Here is a 20,705-nt window from a genome sequence, read left to right as displayed (position 1 = left end):
CTAATACCCTTAATAATCTCATCATTCTGTACTTTTATGGCAAATACCTCGGCCACCAAGATAAATAAATATGGGCTCAATAGGCATCCCTGACGGACTCCCCGTTGAAGTGGAAAGAAACCCGTCGAATAACCATTGTTACAAATACAACTATGACAGTTACTATAAAAAACATCTATCCATCTTTTTATACTTACACCAAAGTTGAAATATGAAAGAGTTGTTTTAACGAACAACCATTCTAATTTATCAAAGGCTTTTTGAAAATCTACGAGAAAGAAAAAACCTGGAATTTCATGATGAGAGCAATACTCTTAAGTCTAAGAAAAATCTAATGTTTCCCCAATAAACGTATTTTTCAAAAAACCGGTCTTGAGGACCAATGATATTATGGATAACAGATTTAAATCTAGAAGCTATCGCTTTCGCGCCAATTTTATAGTCAATGTTCAGGAGTGTTATGAGCCGATAATTTTGTTAAAAGGCCGGACTCCTATCAGGTTTTAAATATATATATATATATATATATATATATATATATATATATATATATATATATATATATATATATATATATATATATATATATATATATATTACCCGGAGATTAATATGTGTTATATTTAGTGATACGTGTCATTCGAAATGATCAATACTTTGGCAGAAATCTTTGGAGTTGCGAACCTAAGTGTGCGGAGTAAAACAGCGCCACAAAGTTTGACAGAAAATGCTCAACGCTTGCTTTGATGTAACGCACTGAATAGAAAGCTTATAGTCACATGATAGGATGATGACGAACTAAACATTTCACACATCTAACGTCGTCTCCAGACAACCCCTGCCCACACGGTTCCTCCGTTTCAGGTGAGTGTGTGAGTCTATTATGCTTCACTCAATGGTCAAGAAACGTATTAACATTGAAGCAATATAACTTAACTTTGTGGCGTTTATAACTTGTAGTATGACTTCAAATCACCAAATTTATTCAGCCTTAACAATGTTGTAGATCGTTGTAAGTACAGCCAATGTCAGTTCTGATTATGATATCTTTAGCCAATTACTGATAGGTTTTAAGAAATTGAACTTCAAACATTAGAGAACCAGTAATTATAGAATGTTACAGCATTAACTTCATAGTACATAGTCTGCCTTCTATAACCAAAGCTCCTTACAAACAAAAGGAAACATATTTAGGAAAATACAATAGATATACATAAGGCTTTTGTGGTCTCAACTAACATGTTAACGAATATTGACAAATATGTCTAGGTCAAATTGTACTGGAACTTATCGTTTTTAACAGAGTTTATTGAAACACTGAGATGACATGCATTGGCTATGAGTTGTGCAAGGGGTTGAGGTGGGTGGTAGGGGATTGGTGGGTAGCGAAAAGGGTAACGTGCTATACCACACGGTTTTGTTGACCTTCCATAAATACGTTGTAAAAAAGAAAAGATCGCATTTGGCTCGGAGACCATTCTCATCAACGTTTTAAAATGTCAGTTCCGGCGCTGTAAAAGTCTTGATGACATTTCTTTCTTTGAAGCCCTTCCCCCTCCATTCCTCCATCTCCCCCAACTCCCCCCCCCCAACTCCCCCAGAACGGGATCCACCATTACTGATTAATGATGGCACATGTTGGTTCGATGGGTCTAGTTCTCCTGTACAAACGATTCAAAACAAGAAGTCCATACTAAACAGAATGTTATTTGCAGAGTATTTATTCTGAACCATCGTTTGCACAGCATTTGTCAACATTAACAATAAACAAACATCGCATTTAATCAACTTATCATATCTTTATATTCGCTATAACTCATGTCTGCAAGAAATATACTTTCTGTATTGTAAATAAGAGTAGAAGATATTCACTAAGTACATTTAAAGTAATGTACAACAGTACACAACTCGTATGATTAAAGTTCAGATACGAGTCCAATTTCATTATAAAACATGAATTTGTCAGCTGAGACAATATATCAACCACAAGGTGAAAGGGTAAGTTAATCAAAACAGTCAGAACAATTACATCAAATACCTTGTACAATCTAGACTAGAAAATAATTTTATGATTTTTTTGTTTTATTCTTGTTTTTTTTTTTCTAATCACCAACAGCCCATTTGTGATCCGTATCTGTTGTGACACACTCCATGTTGAGTCGATTTCATTCCGTCCAAGTATCTGTGGTGACACACTCCATGTTGAGTCAAAATCAATCCGTCCGAGTGTCAGGAAAAGTATCACAGCAACAGGAGAACATCTATCTCAATACGTTATCAAACAAATGGTTTTTGGTGGATTTTAGAAAACACAAATGGAACTACATTTGGTGCGAATAGTTTCGCAATACCTTAGACCCCTGTTGTCCTCCCAAGAGCACCGCACGAAAATGGTTTACTGGTGAGGTAAGAGCCTTGTTTAAAAGTGACGAAAACTTAGAGCTCTTGTAACTCAAATTATAGATGGCCATCAATGAATGGCTAATGTGTCTGCAATAAATCCCATGGTGGGTAGGGTTTTAGCTAGTGAGAACTTCTGCAGGGATTTGCAGACCACATTGGGTTTGATAATATAGTGTATAACTGTATGGCGAAGTAACATGGAGTATGCTACCCTGTAGGGAAACGATACTCTTAATTGATGATATGTATAATAATGCTAGCCCGGTTACGTACCGTACTGCTCAGCCACTCTATTGTAAAAACCAGAATCAATTATCAATGGCACGAAAACGTATTGATGCGTACAAACATGGCTGCACAAAATCACAATATAGGAAGTAGCGATGAAATTTTACCAACTGTACATTAACTTCCACTATTTAATTTCACTTTACCTACTACAGTTAAAATATAACAAACAAACACACATGCTTTGTAAACATCCATCAGTCCAAAAACAAAAAAAGAGCCGCCAGGAACAAATTACTCGCAAGTCGGACTTTCAGTGGTCGGAGCTGGGAATAAACAAAATTAATAAAATTAATAAAGATAATACTGATATTTATCCTATCAACTTTACTTCCCTATATATACATCATCTTACGTTCTCAAACCGTTCTGTCGTGTAACTATATGAACGATGATAAGTTTGTCTTACAAGATATTTTCCTTCTGGTCACCGATATCTACAATTGTTGTTACAGTTGTTACGGAGTATTACTCCAAACACAGGAATACAATTACCCTGCTTCCCGTTCTTGTCAGAGTAGCAAGCAGGAATACATTATAAACCAGGATAATTAATTTTCTCTTACAAGATCTGACCTTCCTTTACCTTAGCTGACTAATATGACATGTATATTATTCTGTGTCTATTTGAGTGATTCATGTTTTTGGTTTGTTTTTTCTCCTTACTTTTATAAAGAAACATTGACAAACAAAATACGAAAGAAAACAATAGCAACATATTTTGCTTCTTCTATTTCTGTGATTTCTAAAGTTTTACTACGCCCAAGTAATGCAAACAAACAAACAAAAATGTTGTAAATATTTTTGTACAAAATAAAAACAAATCTGGCGTTTCGTAGTTAATCTCAAACAATCTCACCAAAACATCGAGAATGATTCAAACTAAGATAAAACTATAGATTTCATTAAGACATTCTCGTAGCCTTCTTTGTCATTCTGAACGTAATTAACGGGTAATTAATGACTATATTTTGATGAATTAAAAGAGAAAAACATATGTTGTCTCCGTTATTGCTTTAGTTATTGTTTAAGATATACCCCAAAAAAGTGAGCAAACTCAACTCTAAATCTTTTCTGAATTTGAAATACAATATGCTGAAATAGGCAATACAGTTATATCATGGGATTTAGTGCATGAAGTCAATACCAACAAACCACAACCAAAGTTAATGAAACGAACCGTTAAAATGTACTTACTGCAAGTTCCACACATTTTTGGACAGTATAATTTGACGAACGGAAATTTACTACTGTTACACCAGAATTTAGGCCATCCAGGCATTGATCCGCAATATCGGTGTTTATCGCTGCAAGACTCTGAATGAATTTCAAAAAAAAAAAAACACACACAAAAAAGTTAAAAGAAAGAATTAGAAAAATGATTATATATCCACCCGATTCACATATAGAGAACACAGTTACTACTGAAAATCCTAAAGTTTTGTACCACAGTAAAAACTGGATCGTGCTGTAAAGCAGTATAGCATGTGCTATTATGATTACAGTAAGAACTGAGGATATGTGTAATTCCAACAAATCCAGTTGTTTGGGATTTGCTGAAATTACAAATATTCGCAGTTCTTACTGTTAACTTAATAGCACATACTCCCGATTTATCAGATTTGTCAGCAAAATCCAGATTTTACCGTGGTACAAAACTTTGAGATTTACATTAGTTACTCTAATCTCTGTGTGAATCGGCTAATATATCAGTGTAACTGTATCATACATGTTCATACAAAGACGATATTTTTTGGGATATGTTAGAAAATGGAATTTGTTCTTCGTGGCCTGTATGTTAAAGAGCATTAATGCTTATAAAAGTTGTGCGGCAACAACTAACCGGCTTCATGTAGTTCAAATATACATGGTAATGTTACAGCAAATTATAATCAAGATCTAAAATGGTATCGTTTTTTCAGTTATCCAGTGAGGGTTAACGTTTACCCATCTGAAAGCGTCTCACAAAATAGAGACCACATTTATTGGACGGTTAAGTAAGTCCTAACCAGTCAGCACCATCGAAATATACATAATCTGAAAGTTTCGATATACAGTAGGATAAGGTATATGGCAAAGCCTTATGCCCTATAAATATATATATATTCCTAGGATTATCGACCAATAAACTTGGAATATCGACTTATCATCCAGGTTTATCACTCGATGATCTAGGTTTTTCAACCGAAAATCAAGGTTTTTTCAACGCTAAACCTGGATTATCGCTCGAAAAAGCTGGAATATCGTCCATAAAATTGGAATATCAAAGAAAAACTGGAGGATCGTACATGTGACGTGGTCCCAGGTGTTGCTAACGCATTGTGTCCGTTCGAAGTGATACGAGGCAAACGAAAGCCACTACTTGACGGGCCTTTGCGTTAAAATGGAGGATAATTGTTTTATAGTTTTGGATTATAATGATGTTGAGATTTTCTTCTATGTGTCAGATGTGCATGAACCCTGGCTTATATTCGAACATCTATTGTCAGAGTCTTATATAGATTGAGTACACTCATATCATGTTACGCGCTTGTTTAAGTGCAAACACGGTAAGGAGACCTGTGGTGATGAGGAACAACGAATCATGTCGTCTGCTTCTCGTGGCTATGTACGTTGCGGACAGTCCCGATAATCCACGTGCGTTACAGCTGCAGTTGCTTAAAGTACCGGCAATTTTCGAATTGAAAATTGCGGTAAACATTCAAAAAAAAGAAATCATTAGCAAGATTCCATTATTCGTACAGCTTCACCAGGAATATGGTAGCTATATGAGGTCATGACATATGTTGTCGGTACCATTTGTTTAGGGACGGTTCTCCTAAATGACGAAGTCGGTCTATATATATGTTGGCCGACGGGCAAAGAAGTTTTTTTTAATTCGGTACATATCTGGCTTAGATGAAGTATATGCACTGTGTTACAAAACGGCATTTCCTAACAGTTCGCCTGAAAATTTATTTGCTGCAATCTTACAGGAAATATCAGACGCCCGAAAACTTAGTATCTGACTTTGCCCTCAAAAGTTCCATTTTTGCACAAAACATGCCAATTTCAAGCGCTGATTTCCAAAATCGATACATTGCAATTGTATTCAGGTTTCACCAAACTTCAGGATGCTCAGAACATTGCCCTTTTTTCACTTTACAACACATTTTAACACATCCTTTTAATGTTTTATTTTTCATCCGGTTACAACTATTCGTAGATGTTTGATTAAAGGGCCGTACCAACCAATAACGTGGACATAGTACGTGACTTGTTTAGAATGGGGTGAAGTCAAATAACTTACGGTTGCATATGTGTGTATGTTATAGTTGTGGTTGAAACACTTTGCTGATATATTTACAACTTACCTTCGCAAGCAGCTCCATAAAATCCTTCCGGACAATCACAGGTACAGGTTTGGCTGTTCACAGTTCCACAGTTCTGACACTCAAGCATACATTCTGAAATAAACGAAGTGTTTCACGTGGTTATAGAGATACTTACATGGAATTGTTAGGTTCGATCTATAGAGAACAAAACTAAAGTGATTTAATCATCCTCACTCACATCGAAAGAATTACCTTATAATCAAGACATAAGCTGCAGGCCAACACATTTTATTGTTAAGGATGTCTCTAGCTTTTAATACATTCTCTCGATGAATAGTAGCACAGGTTAGATTCACAGACGCTCCCAACTGTATGGTTAGTGTCAGACTTAGAGGCTCCTAACTAAGTCTGCAACATAACGAGCTAAATACCATAACAGTGCAGGATTATTGTTCATACGATATATGCTCTAAGATTGTCAAGATGTAGGCCCATTTAGGTGATAACCTTGTCAGAGTTCACAGTCTCATCTCTTATAACAAGTTTACGGTTGTGAAGTAGGCTATTTCAGACCGAGAATCTACTTTTGTTTTCAAGACATTGTGATATTTTCGACAGTTATTGCAATAACAGAGTCCTATAAAATACCATGCAGGATTCAGCACCTGTGTATAACTATGTCATGCAGAGAAGGCCAAAATCACGGGTGGGAAATAAGTTGCACGGACAATATTTCGGTATAATGTTAACCATCGCTACATGAATCTTTTCCGTTATATTTAGATAAACGTAGACAATAAGTAATGTAACATTCTAATTAGAACCCGTTTTTCTCTATAGTTGGGCCTGGTATCGCCGCATTGGCTAAACCGACAAGCCAATTTGTTTATAAGTATTGGCCTTCACTACACGTTCTATACTACCGTCGCTTGACACAGGGAGTTGTTCCGTAACAACTCCCTGCTTGACCACAAGTGACTGTGAACACACACATTTACGGAGCTATTTTTCACAGCTTTAATTTGTAGATGTCTGTCATCAGAACTTTTAAATTAATTGTTTTCTCAGTTAGGTCATGTAGCCCACGAAAAAGCTTCTATTACATGTAGTTAATATCCTGTCATATATCCTGGGCTGTCGGAATCAGATGTTTATGGCAGATGAGAGAATACGTTGATGGAATGAAAACAAAGACAGTTATTAATAAGGATAGAACTTAACTGAAATGAAAGATAAACTTGTTTTTCCATTTTCATTTCTAAATATAGGATTAAGAAGTATAAGCCTAAAACAGGTTTCCATTTCATGCAGAAAATATACTGTCGTCAACGATGCATATACAGGGGAAAACACAACCATTAATTAACCTCTTTCCATCCCAAAGGGATTAAGATTTAATTACTTTATGCTCGGAATAGCCAAACAAACATAAACACTATCCATAGCAACAACAAAAATAATAATATATTAAGAGGATCGGACGAGGTACGTACCGCATCCCGGTTCCGAAGGATCACAGTCAGCTAGAAAAGGAGAGAAAAAAGACAAACCATGACACCATTCTCAACCTCACTGACTCCACTATGCCATAACGACATACATAACTAGCTTATCTATTTAAATCTTACTTCAAATGGAGGCATAAAAATCCTAAACCTGCATCTCTGATTGGTTGAATTCTGGGAACTTTGTGGGAACTGTATGCGATTCATTTTAACTGCGGAATTTGTCGTGGACACCCTTCTCATTATTTGCAAATATCCTTAATTACTCGCCAATTAACGGGAAAAACTTGGCTAATATCTTAGTTTGCTGTTTTGTGATTGATATATGTAGAAAACTCTATGGACATGTCAAAAAAGTAGAAAACGGCGACCAAACGCAAAATGCTGCTCTAAAGGCTATTAAAACACACATACATACACGTACAGTAGTAGCACTAACTTGAAATCGGACTTGAGTCAATTACCGTAAACACATTGTTTATATGGAGAAGATTTTTTTTTCTAATTTAAAGATTTTTCCTGACCGAACGTTATCAAAATAAGAATTTGGAAACGTCCTTTCTTAAAAGTTCTATTGTAAAGCCAGAGACTCCTTAATTCAATATGGTCTGCTTATTATGGTATACTTTATGTTTCTGTCCGGTAAACGTTATAATACGTTAAAAAAAACGTTATAACAACGGTAAACGTTATTGCAATCAGGATTGTATAAAACAGAAAACATATCGTTATAGTTACCTGGAAAGATTGAACTAGTGCATGAATCGAAGTTATCACTATAGCATAGAAATTATTATTATTATTATTATTATTATTATTATTATTATTATTATTATTATTATTATTATTATTATTATTATTATTATTATTATTATTATTATTATTATTATTATTATTATTATTATTATTATTATTATTATTATTATTATTATTATCATTATTATTATTATTAATTACTTATCTCGCATTTTTGAATTCACGTTGATGAAGAAATATCTATTCTCTCAATATTATTATAATGTAGCAAGTGAATTGGAGAAAAAATACAAAGAGCAACACAATTTCATTTCATTTTCATTAATTAAGGGAACATTTAGTTCAATCTGCAGTATGCAGGCGTCTGATCAGACAATCACACGATGGAGAAAGTTTCCACCCTACCCCAAAGGGTCTGTAGGACTTGAATTGGAATGACTTTTCGAATTCTTATAAGTAAAGTCGTAACAAAATAAACATACAGCAGCGCCATATGCTTCCACTTAACAATAACAAGTCAAAACAACATTATGACTGCCTAATATATGTCCGTTCTCCTTGCCTACAATTGTATTTGACCAAAAACAGGACATCATGTGATTAACATATCTTTTCAGCTCAAAAATGCTTTATTACAATTTCAGCAATTATTAGCAAGTATTGGTACTTTCTAACGAAAGTGAATCAAATTAAGTAACAGTGTCATTGCAGTATGATATATCTAAACTCGGTCAAAAATGTCAGCTAAAGACTACCTAAATGAAGAAAATAATAGTTTTCTATTTACACAAAAGTCAACGGCATCATGTGTGTATATGCGACTATAAGCTACAATTTCTTCCATTCGTATGATGTAGAAAGATATACGATGTAGGTTACTACGTTATCCAAGTCAGTTTCTGCCATTCCAATCAACAGTTGTTATGTATGCACAACAGACCACTCTTACCTCGTCATCTGCGTAAGGGGCAGCGAAGACAGCTGTTTTTGCCAACAAATTCAATTACCATGAAACAAAAAAACAATTAGCTCCACTAAACCGAGACGTGGTGGTCCATCTTCAAACTATCTCTAAATCAAGGCTAACGAATACGTAACAACATATGTATTTAAAAAATATTGAGGCAATTTATCATAACCGTTACGCATAAAGGACTACAAACCACCCTCGTCTTTCGGGCCGTTTGATCGAGAGGAAGAAACCCTGCCAAAGAATTGAGAGACAGAGAGAGGGAGAAGAGAGATGGAGCGAGAGATGCTTACAGCACAGACCGTCTTTACAAAATCCATTAGGACATTCGCTGCAAGGTCTCCCGGACTTGTAAGGCTTTTGTCCACGATAATTTCCGCTGCAAAAGACGCAAACATACAGAAATTAGTTAACTGGTGTGTAAATAGCTCTAGGGTAGTCCACATAAACTAGAGTTAAACTTAACTTGCATGAAGTAATTAGACCAAACTTTAATGTCACGCGATTCGTAACATAAATAGTTAATAAACAGTTGTATTATAACGAAAATGTGTATCATATTACAAATAGAACGCGTTGCTTTCATAATGTTCATGGTTGAATAAAGACGTCTCGAATTGCATACGGTATACATGCATATATCAAATAACGTATTGGGCGACTTATAGCTTAAAGACTTAAATTGCAAGGCCCAGATAAATCGTCGTCTGAATGGCTCCCATTTAAGATCTTGGAAATGGCGACATTAATATATGCATGCAGGGAAATCCAATTGAACAGTGATAATTAAAAAGCCAATCGTAACGAACAGATTCAGCATAGCCTTCAGAGGACCTTTTCATATAGGTGGGGTGGTTTGATATATAGGTTAGTAGTGGAAACTATGTTTAATTAAAGGACACAATACTTATGTTATAAATTCGTAAAGTGGAATAATTTACAAAAGCAACAAGAGAACTAATAACTATTGATAAGTTATACCAAGTCATCGTCATGACAATAAAAAAAAACAGCTGCTATCGGTACATTTGTTATTCTTAAATACCACTTCTTTCTACCGCTAGTTTTTATTAACGTAACCTTTGAAACCAAAACAAGCAAAAAACAACAATCCTTCAATCTCATTATATCATTTGCGAAGACAAATACGGTCGGTATTTATCCTTGTGTGACCTCTTTTTGACAAGATAATACGATCTGTTCGTGAGTTTTCATAGACTAGTCTTTATAAACAACAGATTAACGAAAAGTATGACGAGGGATGAGAAGTAGTCTTCAACCACCCTCGGATGAGAAGTCGGCTTCAACCACCCTCAAAGTGATATCAAATTAGGATTATGACTGATTAAACGCAAACGTCTGAACACAGTCACGCTTTAAAATCATTAGCGCTTTGATATTTTGTAATATATTCATATGATTTTGACTATAATAGTAGTATTATTATAATGAATTAGCGACCCGAAAAGTTAAACTACGCCGACACTTACCCTGGGCTATAATTACAGGTCACAAGCCATGCATTGGGATAGCTTTTTCCACTATTAGTAACTGCAATTGGGCAGAAACTAATTCCGCATCCAACCTCAGTTGTACCGGCCCAAACGACCTAATGATTGAAATAGAATATGTTGACCTACTAATTTATTTAGAAACCACAACCCTTAGATAAAGAGAACAAACATTAAATAATAATAATAATAATAATTATTCTATAATTCACAAAATGGGAACATTTAACGAAATACAAAGAACGAAGCAAATCATGAAACATATAGTTTGAGTATACACGGATCGATTCAGTGGAGACTAATCTGGTTAATATATCACTATTTTAACATATTGTGAGCACAAAGAACGTCGCCAACCTCTAAAATTCATCATGTAACTCAATAGTTCCGTTCCGGTTTGTTTCCAATTTTTTAGTGTCACTTAATAATTCCTGCACTATATTGCCACTTCATGGCTATATACACTACAGTATGTCGCAAGCTATATACACTATGGGAGTTTATGATTATTTGTCTTACAAACTTGTAGGTGAAGATAGAAATCCTTCTTATTCTAATTAAACAATTCGAGGCGCAAAACAGTATGGTTCACTGATTGTTCCAGGGACAAGTGGCACTCCAATAAATCGACTCTGCTTCGCCAAAAATCTTCCCGACTGGCATGAGTACAATGACCTCATGATCGTCGGAGATGATGGAACATGTATACATGTATATTAAATGTTCAAACAAGAAGAAGAAAGAAGAAGAAAAAAGAGTCTTCAGATGTTTGTTTTCCAAACACCATCAAGTTTCTTCACTACAATAATTGTCTGGTGAATAATGAGCATAGGCGTAGAAATGAAGCTCAGAGATAGATCAATGTCATGATATAACTTCATACAGACTGAAATGGTGGTAAGAAAAGGTTTAGTCTTTTTCTAAATTAAAATTCAGGAAAGGAATGGAAAAAACACATGTCATTGACTTTGACTAATTTTATCAGTCCCAAAAGTAATGAAAAGCTGTTTTCAAGTAGGTCTGAAACTTAATCTTACAGTGGAAACATTGCTGGCGGGGATTGAGGAACGAGGACGCCTGACTTTCAGTCGTCCCTAACGTTCATTATTATCACTATGATGCCATAATTCATTAAAACCTTCTTTGTTTTCAGTCTTTACTTTCACAAAGTAAAGTGAATCATATTAAATGACTTGATAGAAATGAAAAGGTTATACCAATAAAAAAAAATAAAGTGAAAATAAAAGAGAAAGTAATGTTCTATAATAATAAAATCGACATCGTAGAAATTGCAAAATGGAATTATTAATAAATTTGGAAAGGAGAAAAAAATCATTTCCACAGCCAAAACAGTATAAACTTGTCATAATCACTGAAGATATACAAAAGCCCCCTCCGCCTGTCTTTATCTTCCAAAAAGCCAGATATATATACATATATATTTTTTCTTTATATATCTATATCTTCATCTTTATATATATATATATATATATATATATATATATATATATATATACATACATATAGATATAGAGTATGGTGACATATCTGCTATACTATAACGTTAAGTTATTACATCTGTTGTGAATTTACCTGAGTATAATGTCCGCATACTTTCCCTGTGTTACAGGATCCTACTTCATAGATGTAGTCTCTATCTTCGTTGTTCCATAATGTGACAGGTTGAACGATAGGATTGGGTGGATTATCGCCCCCTCGATCATGGTACTTGATATAAAGGTTTTGACCGATACCGTTGTATGCTGGGTAGTGAGCCCTCGTAGGATGTTCATACACGCAGTTATCACTCCATTCCTGTGCCAAGCTAGCAAGACTAGAACTCCATACCTGCGGTAACATTGAGAATATATGTATACATTAAGCAAACAGTAATAAATAAATAGCACTGGTATGAATTCCAACCCATTTATATCTGATTTACTTGCCCTTTGGGTCAGGAAATGATAATAAATGCTTGAGAGCCAATCATCGCATTTCCCTCTGATATATTTTATGTTGCTAACTGACCATCATCTTACACAGCACACACGTGCTCCAAACGGCACCATTCTCTCTCCCTATCGCCAACAATTCGACAAGTAGGTAATAAGTATATCCATCGAACCGTCTAATTATGAAAAACCGATTTTGTTATTGACAAATTATTAGTTGTTGTGTTTAACGTAGTTATAAATAGGTGCAATATTTATTTTTCATTTTTTTCACATCACTATTAGTTTATAATCAAGTTTCGAATGCCATTCACCTAGTATGAAATTTCTTGTGGCGATTGCCTCCATGAAATAGTTCCCCAGAGTTCATGATAATTAATTACAACCAGGTGATAAGCAGTGCTTTGCCTACCACACGACAGGTGTTAAAAAGCCGCAGAAGTATATGAAACGTGAGACAACTACAGATTAGGTATCCACAAGAGTCTAAGAACACCACGATTCCTTTCGTTTTCATTTGTTCCAGAGAAAGGTCATAATTATGATCAACGAGAGAACCCCGAGACGATTTAAAACATAAACAATAAGAATAAACAAATGTATTGTAGGCGTATCAGCATTCCTCATTTACGCTGCCCTATCGGCAATTCTTCACAAGATGATACGGATAACGACAGCAATATAGTCTGTTCTAACATGTGAGCATGCCTGGGAAAACATTTAAGTAGGTGGTATAAACTGATATAACGGGAATAAATGGGGGAAATGAACCCTTTACCATATTCAAAACAGTTATCCTCCAGGGGCAAACGGAAGGTCTAACGTCAACTGGTACTTAGTGAATTTATTTCGGAGGTGAATTACCTATTTCACGGAAAGGTAAAACAAGCCTTTTGCTTTCCATTCTTCCCAGTCACATGGTTAACTTACAGAATGAAGATATAGTTATTTTCAAGATATAGATAGCAAAGTTAGGTACTCATGTAGTAGAATTCACATTTCAACTTAGAAAAAAAAGATACGCACGCTTTGGCCTGTGGGGAGGCGCAAATGGAAAGCATGGTTTAATGTTGGTCCGGTCGTCTGTTTTCACAAGGTAACATTTAAGTAGCCGAGGGAACACGATACTTCTTATCATGGAGTTACACCAATTAATAATGCATTTATGAATATCGTATGATATATGGGAATCCCAAACTACATGTGTAACTGATGTTACGCTTGAGTGCAAGTTTAGGGCTAGTCATAAATATACATGACACTGGACTGTAAGTTGATCACTTTGGATGTTACCAATTCATCATGTCGTTGGGTGTACAAATGCTCATCGTAGAGGAGAAGAAATATAAAAAAAAATATATAAGTTCGTTTTATTCTGAACGTTTTAACGCATGTTGCTATTGTACTACCTTCATAGTAATATAATTGTCCCCACTATCAACGAGAGAGTACCAACTGGTAGGCATCACTCGTACATCTAGGTCTTTAATGAAAAGGATTATGTGCACTAGTATATGTTAAACCAGTCCAGTTTCGTCACAGAGAAATCTACAGAGGTCTAAAGTACGCATACAGATTAAGATCAAAGCAGATCTGGGCTGGAGATTGAGCTCTTGTACAAATAGATATTAGAATTCAAATTCGCCGTTTGTGGCGTGTTTTATTTTTGTAAATATCTACATTAATTTGGCGGTATTAATCTCTGTAGCATATGTGAGGAACACAGTTGAAACATCAAGCTTGGTCAAATGTTTAATAAGCTTACCACTTGACTGTCCACATTGTCACTGTTAAATGTCTATCTTTTACTTTTTTTTAATAATGTTACTTTGTCAACAACAATGAATATTTAAGTTATTCAACCTTGAAACAACAGATGATTACAACATTTAGAAAGATAGTGATTATAATGTGTAAAATGTCACTTGAAGATTATCAAATGGGAAGGTTATGCCTCAAGAGTTCCTGATGATTGGGCATGTTGTAACCCTAACCACACTCGCGATTGTAAATTGTAAAGTGATGACTTATGAATTGCCTACCTTTCTTTCTCTGTCCATATCATATGAGGAAAAAGAAGAAGTTGGTTGACGTGTCTACTCTTGCATCATGACAAAAGTATTTGAAACGTGTTCTTGCGTTGTGTTAAATGACCGATTGAGAAAAACTACTTTCATGGAAAAAGTGTTGATTAGAAACTACTTGTTGATTTTATTTCCACTGGCACCTTTTGTCAACTTTATGATTCAATGACTCTCAAGAGCAAGTGAACGCTTTATTAACCAAGCCAGATGTTTCATAATATTAGATGATTAGTTGAGTTATTCTTCTGGTAATTGGACCATTTGTCGGGTGTGACACAGAGAAAGCATTGAATAATATATGGTAGGTTTCTATCAAAGACGAACCTACCAGTTGAACTCAATATCCAGTTAAATCTAACACGGCGGGAATCATGGGGGGTAGGGGGGGGGTTGGAAAGCCTACTTTTCAACCCACCTCATAAACCAAAAGTAGTTATGAGCACAACTGTGCTGGCTGTGTAAACGCCTAAATTATAAACTTAACTTAACGTATACCCAAAATTGTGACTCAGAGTGTTCCATTGCACCTTCTAAAGTATTTCTTTTTCGGGAAGGTGGGGGAGGTGGGGGGGTGGTTGGCTTCGGCGACCTCAGAACCACAAACAATCTTTATAAAATTCTAGATCAGCCCCTGCTGTCCTGGCTATCGTGTTTGATAAAAAAGGACACACATGTATAACTATCCAGTGATATTGGTTTTTTTATACGCTTGATAGATAGTATCAATAATTCGACAGGGGCAAAACCCGTCAATATGAAACCAATTGTGACGAAAACACGGAGAATAACGTTAACAGACTCAGTTTACTTGTTAATCATTTCGTTCTACATTTTACCAGTTAACAAATATTGTTGTTGGTGATCTGGACCATTAGCTTTAATTTTAGCGGCGGACTATAATTACCCAAGTGCAACTTAGAAGTAGAATAAATGATGAAAAAGGATAGCCAAAGGACATATTCTGTTATTATAGTTAAGAATCTTTAATTTATTTCGGATGTGTTTTCTGCCTTTCCATATTTAACTAGGTTTATATTTCTCACGTTTCGTATAATATAGCTCATATGGCTAATAAAATGTCATTCATTCAACTCATGTAGATAAAACAAATTGCAAAGATAATGATGAAATTTATCATACTATATGATAGACTAAAAACAATTCTGTTTTCTGAATAATTTTTGTCACCAATTAAAAGTAACAGAACAGAGAAATTGTGGAAGATAATTCATATCTTTACCTATCTTGATGTAGGATCTTTTTTACCTTACATATTTTTGCTTAGCCTTCTGAATATTTCCTGACAATATGTTGCACACAACAAGATTTACATCGAATATTGCGTCAGGAATATTACGTTTGACGACTTTTGTATGTTAGTTTCTTGCTTTTGGCCGTAAAGTCTTCAAAGTATAGTTAAAAATGAATTCGGTTATTAAAATTAATGTTTGTGTTGTGAATTTGCATCATTCTGATCACGCAATGTAATATTTCACAGAATGATATTCATATCAGTCTAAGAGAATGATACTTCCATCAGTCTAAGAGAATGATACTTCCATCAGTCTAACATAATGATACTGCTATAAGTCTAAGAGAATGATACTCACATCAGTCTATGATAATGATACTTCCATCAGTCTAAGAGAATGATACTGCCATCGGTCTAAGAGAATGATACTTCCATCAGTCTAAGAGAATGATACTTCCATCAGTCTAAGAGAATGATACTTCTTCAGTCAAAGAGAATGATACTCACATCAGTCTTACAGAATGATACTTCTATCAGTCTAAGAGAATGATACTTCCATCAGTCTAAGAGAATGATACTGCCATCGGTCTAAGAGAATGATACTTCCATCAGTCTAAGAGAATGATACTTACATCAGTCTAAGAGAATGATACTTCTATCAGTCTAAGATAAAGATACTCCCATCAGTCTAAGAGAATGATACTTCTATCAGTCTAAGATAATGATACTTCCATCAGTCTAAGAGAATGATACTTCCATCAGTCTAAGAGAATGATACTTCCATCAGTCTAAGAGAATGATACTTCTTCAGTCAAAGAGAATGATACTCACATCAGTCTTACAGAATGATACTTCTATCAGTCTAAGAGAATGATACTTCCATCAGTCTAAGAGAATGATACTGCCATCGGTCTAAGAGAATGATACTTCCATCAGTCTAAGAGAATGATACTTACATCAGTCTAAGAGAATGATACTTCTATCAGTCTAAGATAAAGATACTCCCATCAGTCTAAGAGAATGATACTTCTATCAGTCTAAGATAATGATACTTCCATCAGTCTAAGAGAATGATACTTCCATCAGTCTAAGAGAATGATACTTCTACCGGTCTAAAATAATGATACTCCCATCAGTCTAACTAAGAGATCTAGGAGGTTAAATCATGTGGATGCTCCATGCACGTTCAATTTCCTGTCTGTTTCTTTCTACGTCAGTTATGAATAACGGAAACATGAAAGTTTGACGTATAAATCCAGACGTGGATGAAACGTGCTCCGGTTTAAATTGAAATTGTCTCACTGTTAAATTAGTTTTGGTTTTGTGTTCTCGTCTTCCTTCAAAAGGTCAAGGTTTGTCAGTGAAATTAATCATTAGAAGCCAACATATGGAAGATCTGTGTTAACTGCATTATACTGGATGCGTATTAACATTTCCCGGAGAGATGAGAAAGGGAAGTTCGTGTTGGGCACTGAAAATCAGCTATGGTACAAATATGTATTTAAAATACAACTACGAAAGTTCTGCAACATTCTACATCTTTCCCGTCTAAGAGAATGATACTTCCATGTACTTAAATGTATTGGAGTAGATCAGGGAAGGAGAATGATTCGTACGATGTGAAGATGCGTTATGCAATGAGCAAGAAGACCACATGCCAAAATGGGTAAATGAGAACAGAAGAATATCGAATTAAAAGTTATATTCATAGTTTGAGTATTAAGATCAAGACACGTTAAAGATGATTAAGTAATATTTTGTTCGCTGAATATTAAGAAGGGAACTATAGACTAGGCCAGGGTGGGGTGAGGAGGGGGGGGGCGGACCGGCAATACGGGAAAACGGAAAGCAAACCTCAGGTATTAACAAAGCTTCAGTAAGATTTGAAGACATTTAAGACTTTTAAAGACTTAGCTAAAAAGCTTTTTGTAAGACAATTAATAAAAGCTCTCGATTTTGATAACTGTAATGATCACGCTTGCCTACTTTTATTATTTTGCAAATGATGTGCTTATTTTGTCCTCTAAACAAGTATAAAGGACGTACTTAAATTATATTTGTTGAGGGGGGGCAGGGGGGAATCCACCTCTGTGTAATTTTGCTCATTCGCATTTTTCAGTATGGCAGTCGTAACAACGATTCCTGATAATTTAAGCCGCATTTAGTTAATCAAATCGAAGTGAATGCAGACCATTTATAGTTATTATACCACCGTTTACATAAAGATAACTTCTCGCAATGACTTATTGTACTTTAAACAAGTGACGTGCGCAAGATTTCAAAGGTGCATGGGGAGGAAATTTCCATGCCCCCCCCCCCCCGAACTGGTTTTGAAGAGAGCGTGAACGTAAACGTACAGGGTGTAGGTGGATCAAGATTTTAAAAAAATTGGGGTGTAGGTTTGGTTTCATTTAATTGGCAACTTCCATGTAAAATCTATTGGGTGCTCTCCAGAAAATGGTTTAGACGTCAAATGGTACATTTTGGGGCTTATGTAGACTATAAAGTAGGTATATCATTAGGTCGTAAGCGTTGTGATAATAAAATCCCCCAACTGAACGTTTCTCACTCGATGGAGGTGGCAGTCATGCCACCCTCCGCTACCCTCGCCACAACCGTTATGCGCACTGCAATGCTTCAAACCCACCGATACACACAGAGAACACAGTAACTACTGTAAATCTTAAAAATTTGTACCGCAGTAAGAACTGGATCGTCCTATATAAATCGGTAGCATGTGCTATTATGATTACAGTAAGAACTGAGGATATGTGTAATTCCAACAAATCCAGTTGCTGTGATTTATTGAGATTACACATATCATCAGTTCTTACTGTAAACTTAATAGCACATGCTAGCGATTTATCAGATTTGTCAGCACGATCCAGTATTTATTGTGGTACAAAACTTTAAGATTTACAGTAGTAACTGTAATCTCTGTGTGAATCGGCTGTCAAACCACATGAAAGTAACCAAATCGAACAAAACGCAATCGAGCACATAACGTACGCTTTTGTTGATCAAGGTTACAGAGCCGGGCGGCATAAGAGTTTTGCTAAATTTTTCAAATATGTAATTACAAAGAAGAAGAGGATCCAATTTGTCGGATCAAGTTTTTGAGATAAAATTTGTGGTTTGGCTATTTCAAATCAAACTTCACACGTCTCAATGTGTACTTCCTCTCATCAGATTCCGCAGCCACTGGTAATAATATGTAATCATGTCTCTATGAAGATAACGTCTAATATCGTTGTTTGTTAATTTCATAGTTGTCTTAAGCATCATGTTAGTACTTATACGCTGCACTTCAGTTTTTTTTCATTGGTCTAATTTGTCCATTTTCCACCTCGGCACTACCAGGCGCGTAGCCAAGGGGGGGGGGGCGAAGGGGGCAGCCGCCCCCCCCCCCTTGAGCATATTTAAAAATATATATATATAATGTTTTTTTATGATATCGCTAGTATTTTCAAAAGAGAAAATGCTAAACTGCAACTTACAAGGCCTGGGAAGTGCCATTTCCAGCGATCTGGGAGGCATTTACAGGCAAAATTTTCTTGTACGCTTCGCGCCAATCATGGTGTCGCTCCACTTAGATAGTTTGCAATGCCGAATCTACAGTTCGCCCCTCCCTTGGCAAATTCCTGGCTACACGCCTGGGCACTACCCCTCCCTCCTCCCACAAAATAATAAGTAACAATCAGACAACCAATTGTGCCAGGCAGCTGTAACGGTTTTAGGATGTTACAGACCAATCAAACTAAATATATAATGATGTCTTTGTAAATATATAATTATGCCTTTTCATAAGCTATTGATTGAGTTCTGAACGTGATCAATTAACATTATAATCTGTAGAAACGAATAAACTAGATAAATTAACAAGATAAAACAAAGGTCAAAAATATTCATTTGTAACGAGAGATTATGATATGATATGACGTCAAACCAGATGATGTGATGATGACATTATTTTCTGAATCTGTTTGCATAAGGCAGTGCAATGCATAAGGCAGCACGGCGAGAGTAACTATAATAAAAAGGAACTTACCATCTCATCCATGTTACTAGCAGAAGGACTAACCGATTTCCTGTATTCATTATGGACTCTTAAAATCTCTCGCTGATCCTCTAAGCTATAATCGCCCCCGCCGAACTGATTGTTGTTGCTTCGAGCATAGACTTTCGGCTTGAATTGGTGGGAATCGTATCTCTTGGCTAAATCTTCGGCGGTGACTTCGCGCAAATCACCTGGCGCGTTGATCGAGATGTATTCTTTTTCGGCAGATATAGATTTGCCTATAATAAGGATCATTACCAATGAGGTTACCAAGGAATCCATGATTCGTCTAAACGGTCACTTTCAACTTCTTCTAACAACCGACCTAAAAGGGATAACGTCCCGTCAAGCTTAGATGTGGCAATGACAAACTTCGGCTCTGGCTCCTTTCCTTTAAGTATAACAGTATTTTAATATCACACTTGGAGAGCAATGTATTGCGCATGCTCGATATCAGCATGTCTAGAATCACTGACTTTGATTGGTTGTTTCAAACCATGTAAAACTAAAAACATCTTATAACAGTTGCTCCAGTAAATGAAGATTTGTATGTACGTTAACTTCTCTTTAAGGGCGGCAGAAGCTGTTCAAGCGACGCTTACGGAAAACTGTT

General features: G+C 35.6%; 1 protein-coding gene across 1 annotated transcript; it reads right to left on the bottom strand.

The window, feature by feature from the left end:
* Positions 1-1,703: 1,703 nt before the first annotated feature.
* LOC139962614 (cysteine-rich venom protein TEL1-like) lies at positions 1,704-20,475 on the bottom strand. The gene is made up of 8 exons (XM_071962758.1): positions 20,084-20,475; positions 12,341-12,595; positions 10,727-10,845; positions 9,530-9,615; positions 7,499-7,528; positions 6,045-6,137; positions 3,889-4,008; positions 1,704-2,957 (listed from the first exon to the last, which is right to left on the bottom strand). Exons 1-8 carry the CDS (start codon positions 20,372-20,374, stop codon positions 2,926-2,928), a joined length of 1,026 nt encoding a protein of 341 aa, XP_071818859.1. The 5' UTR covers positions 20,375-20,475; the 3' UTR covers positions 1,704-2,925.
* Between the last annotated feature and the right edge of the window lie 230 nt (positions 20,476-20,705).

This window comes from Apostichopus japonicus, chromosome 3, assembly GCF_037975245.1.
Source record: "Apostichopus japonicus isolate 1M-3 chromosome 3, ASM3797524v1, whole genome shotgun sequence".
In the NCBI taxonomy this organism is placed as follows: Eukaryota; Metazoa; Echinodermata; class Holothuroidea; order Aspidochirotida; family Stichopodidae; genus Apostichopus; species Apostichopus japonicus.
This window is presented reverse-complemented; position numbering and strand designations above follow the sequence as displayed.

Coding starts and splice junctions, on each gene's coding strand:
- LOC139962614 (XM_071962758.1), bottom strand. CDS start 20,374: ATGGATTCCTTGGTAACCTCATTGGTAATGATCCTTATTATAGGCAAA. Junction 7,529..9,529: donor TTGTAAAGACGGTCTGTGCT/GTAAGCATCTCT, acceptor CTCCTTTTCTAG/CTGACTGTGATCCTTCGGAA. Junction 4,009..6,044: donor TTATGGAGCTGCTTGCGAAG/GTAAGTTGTAAA, acceptor AAATTCATTCAG/AGTCTTGCAGCGATAAACAC.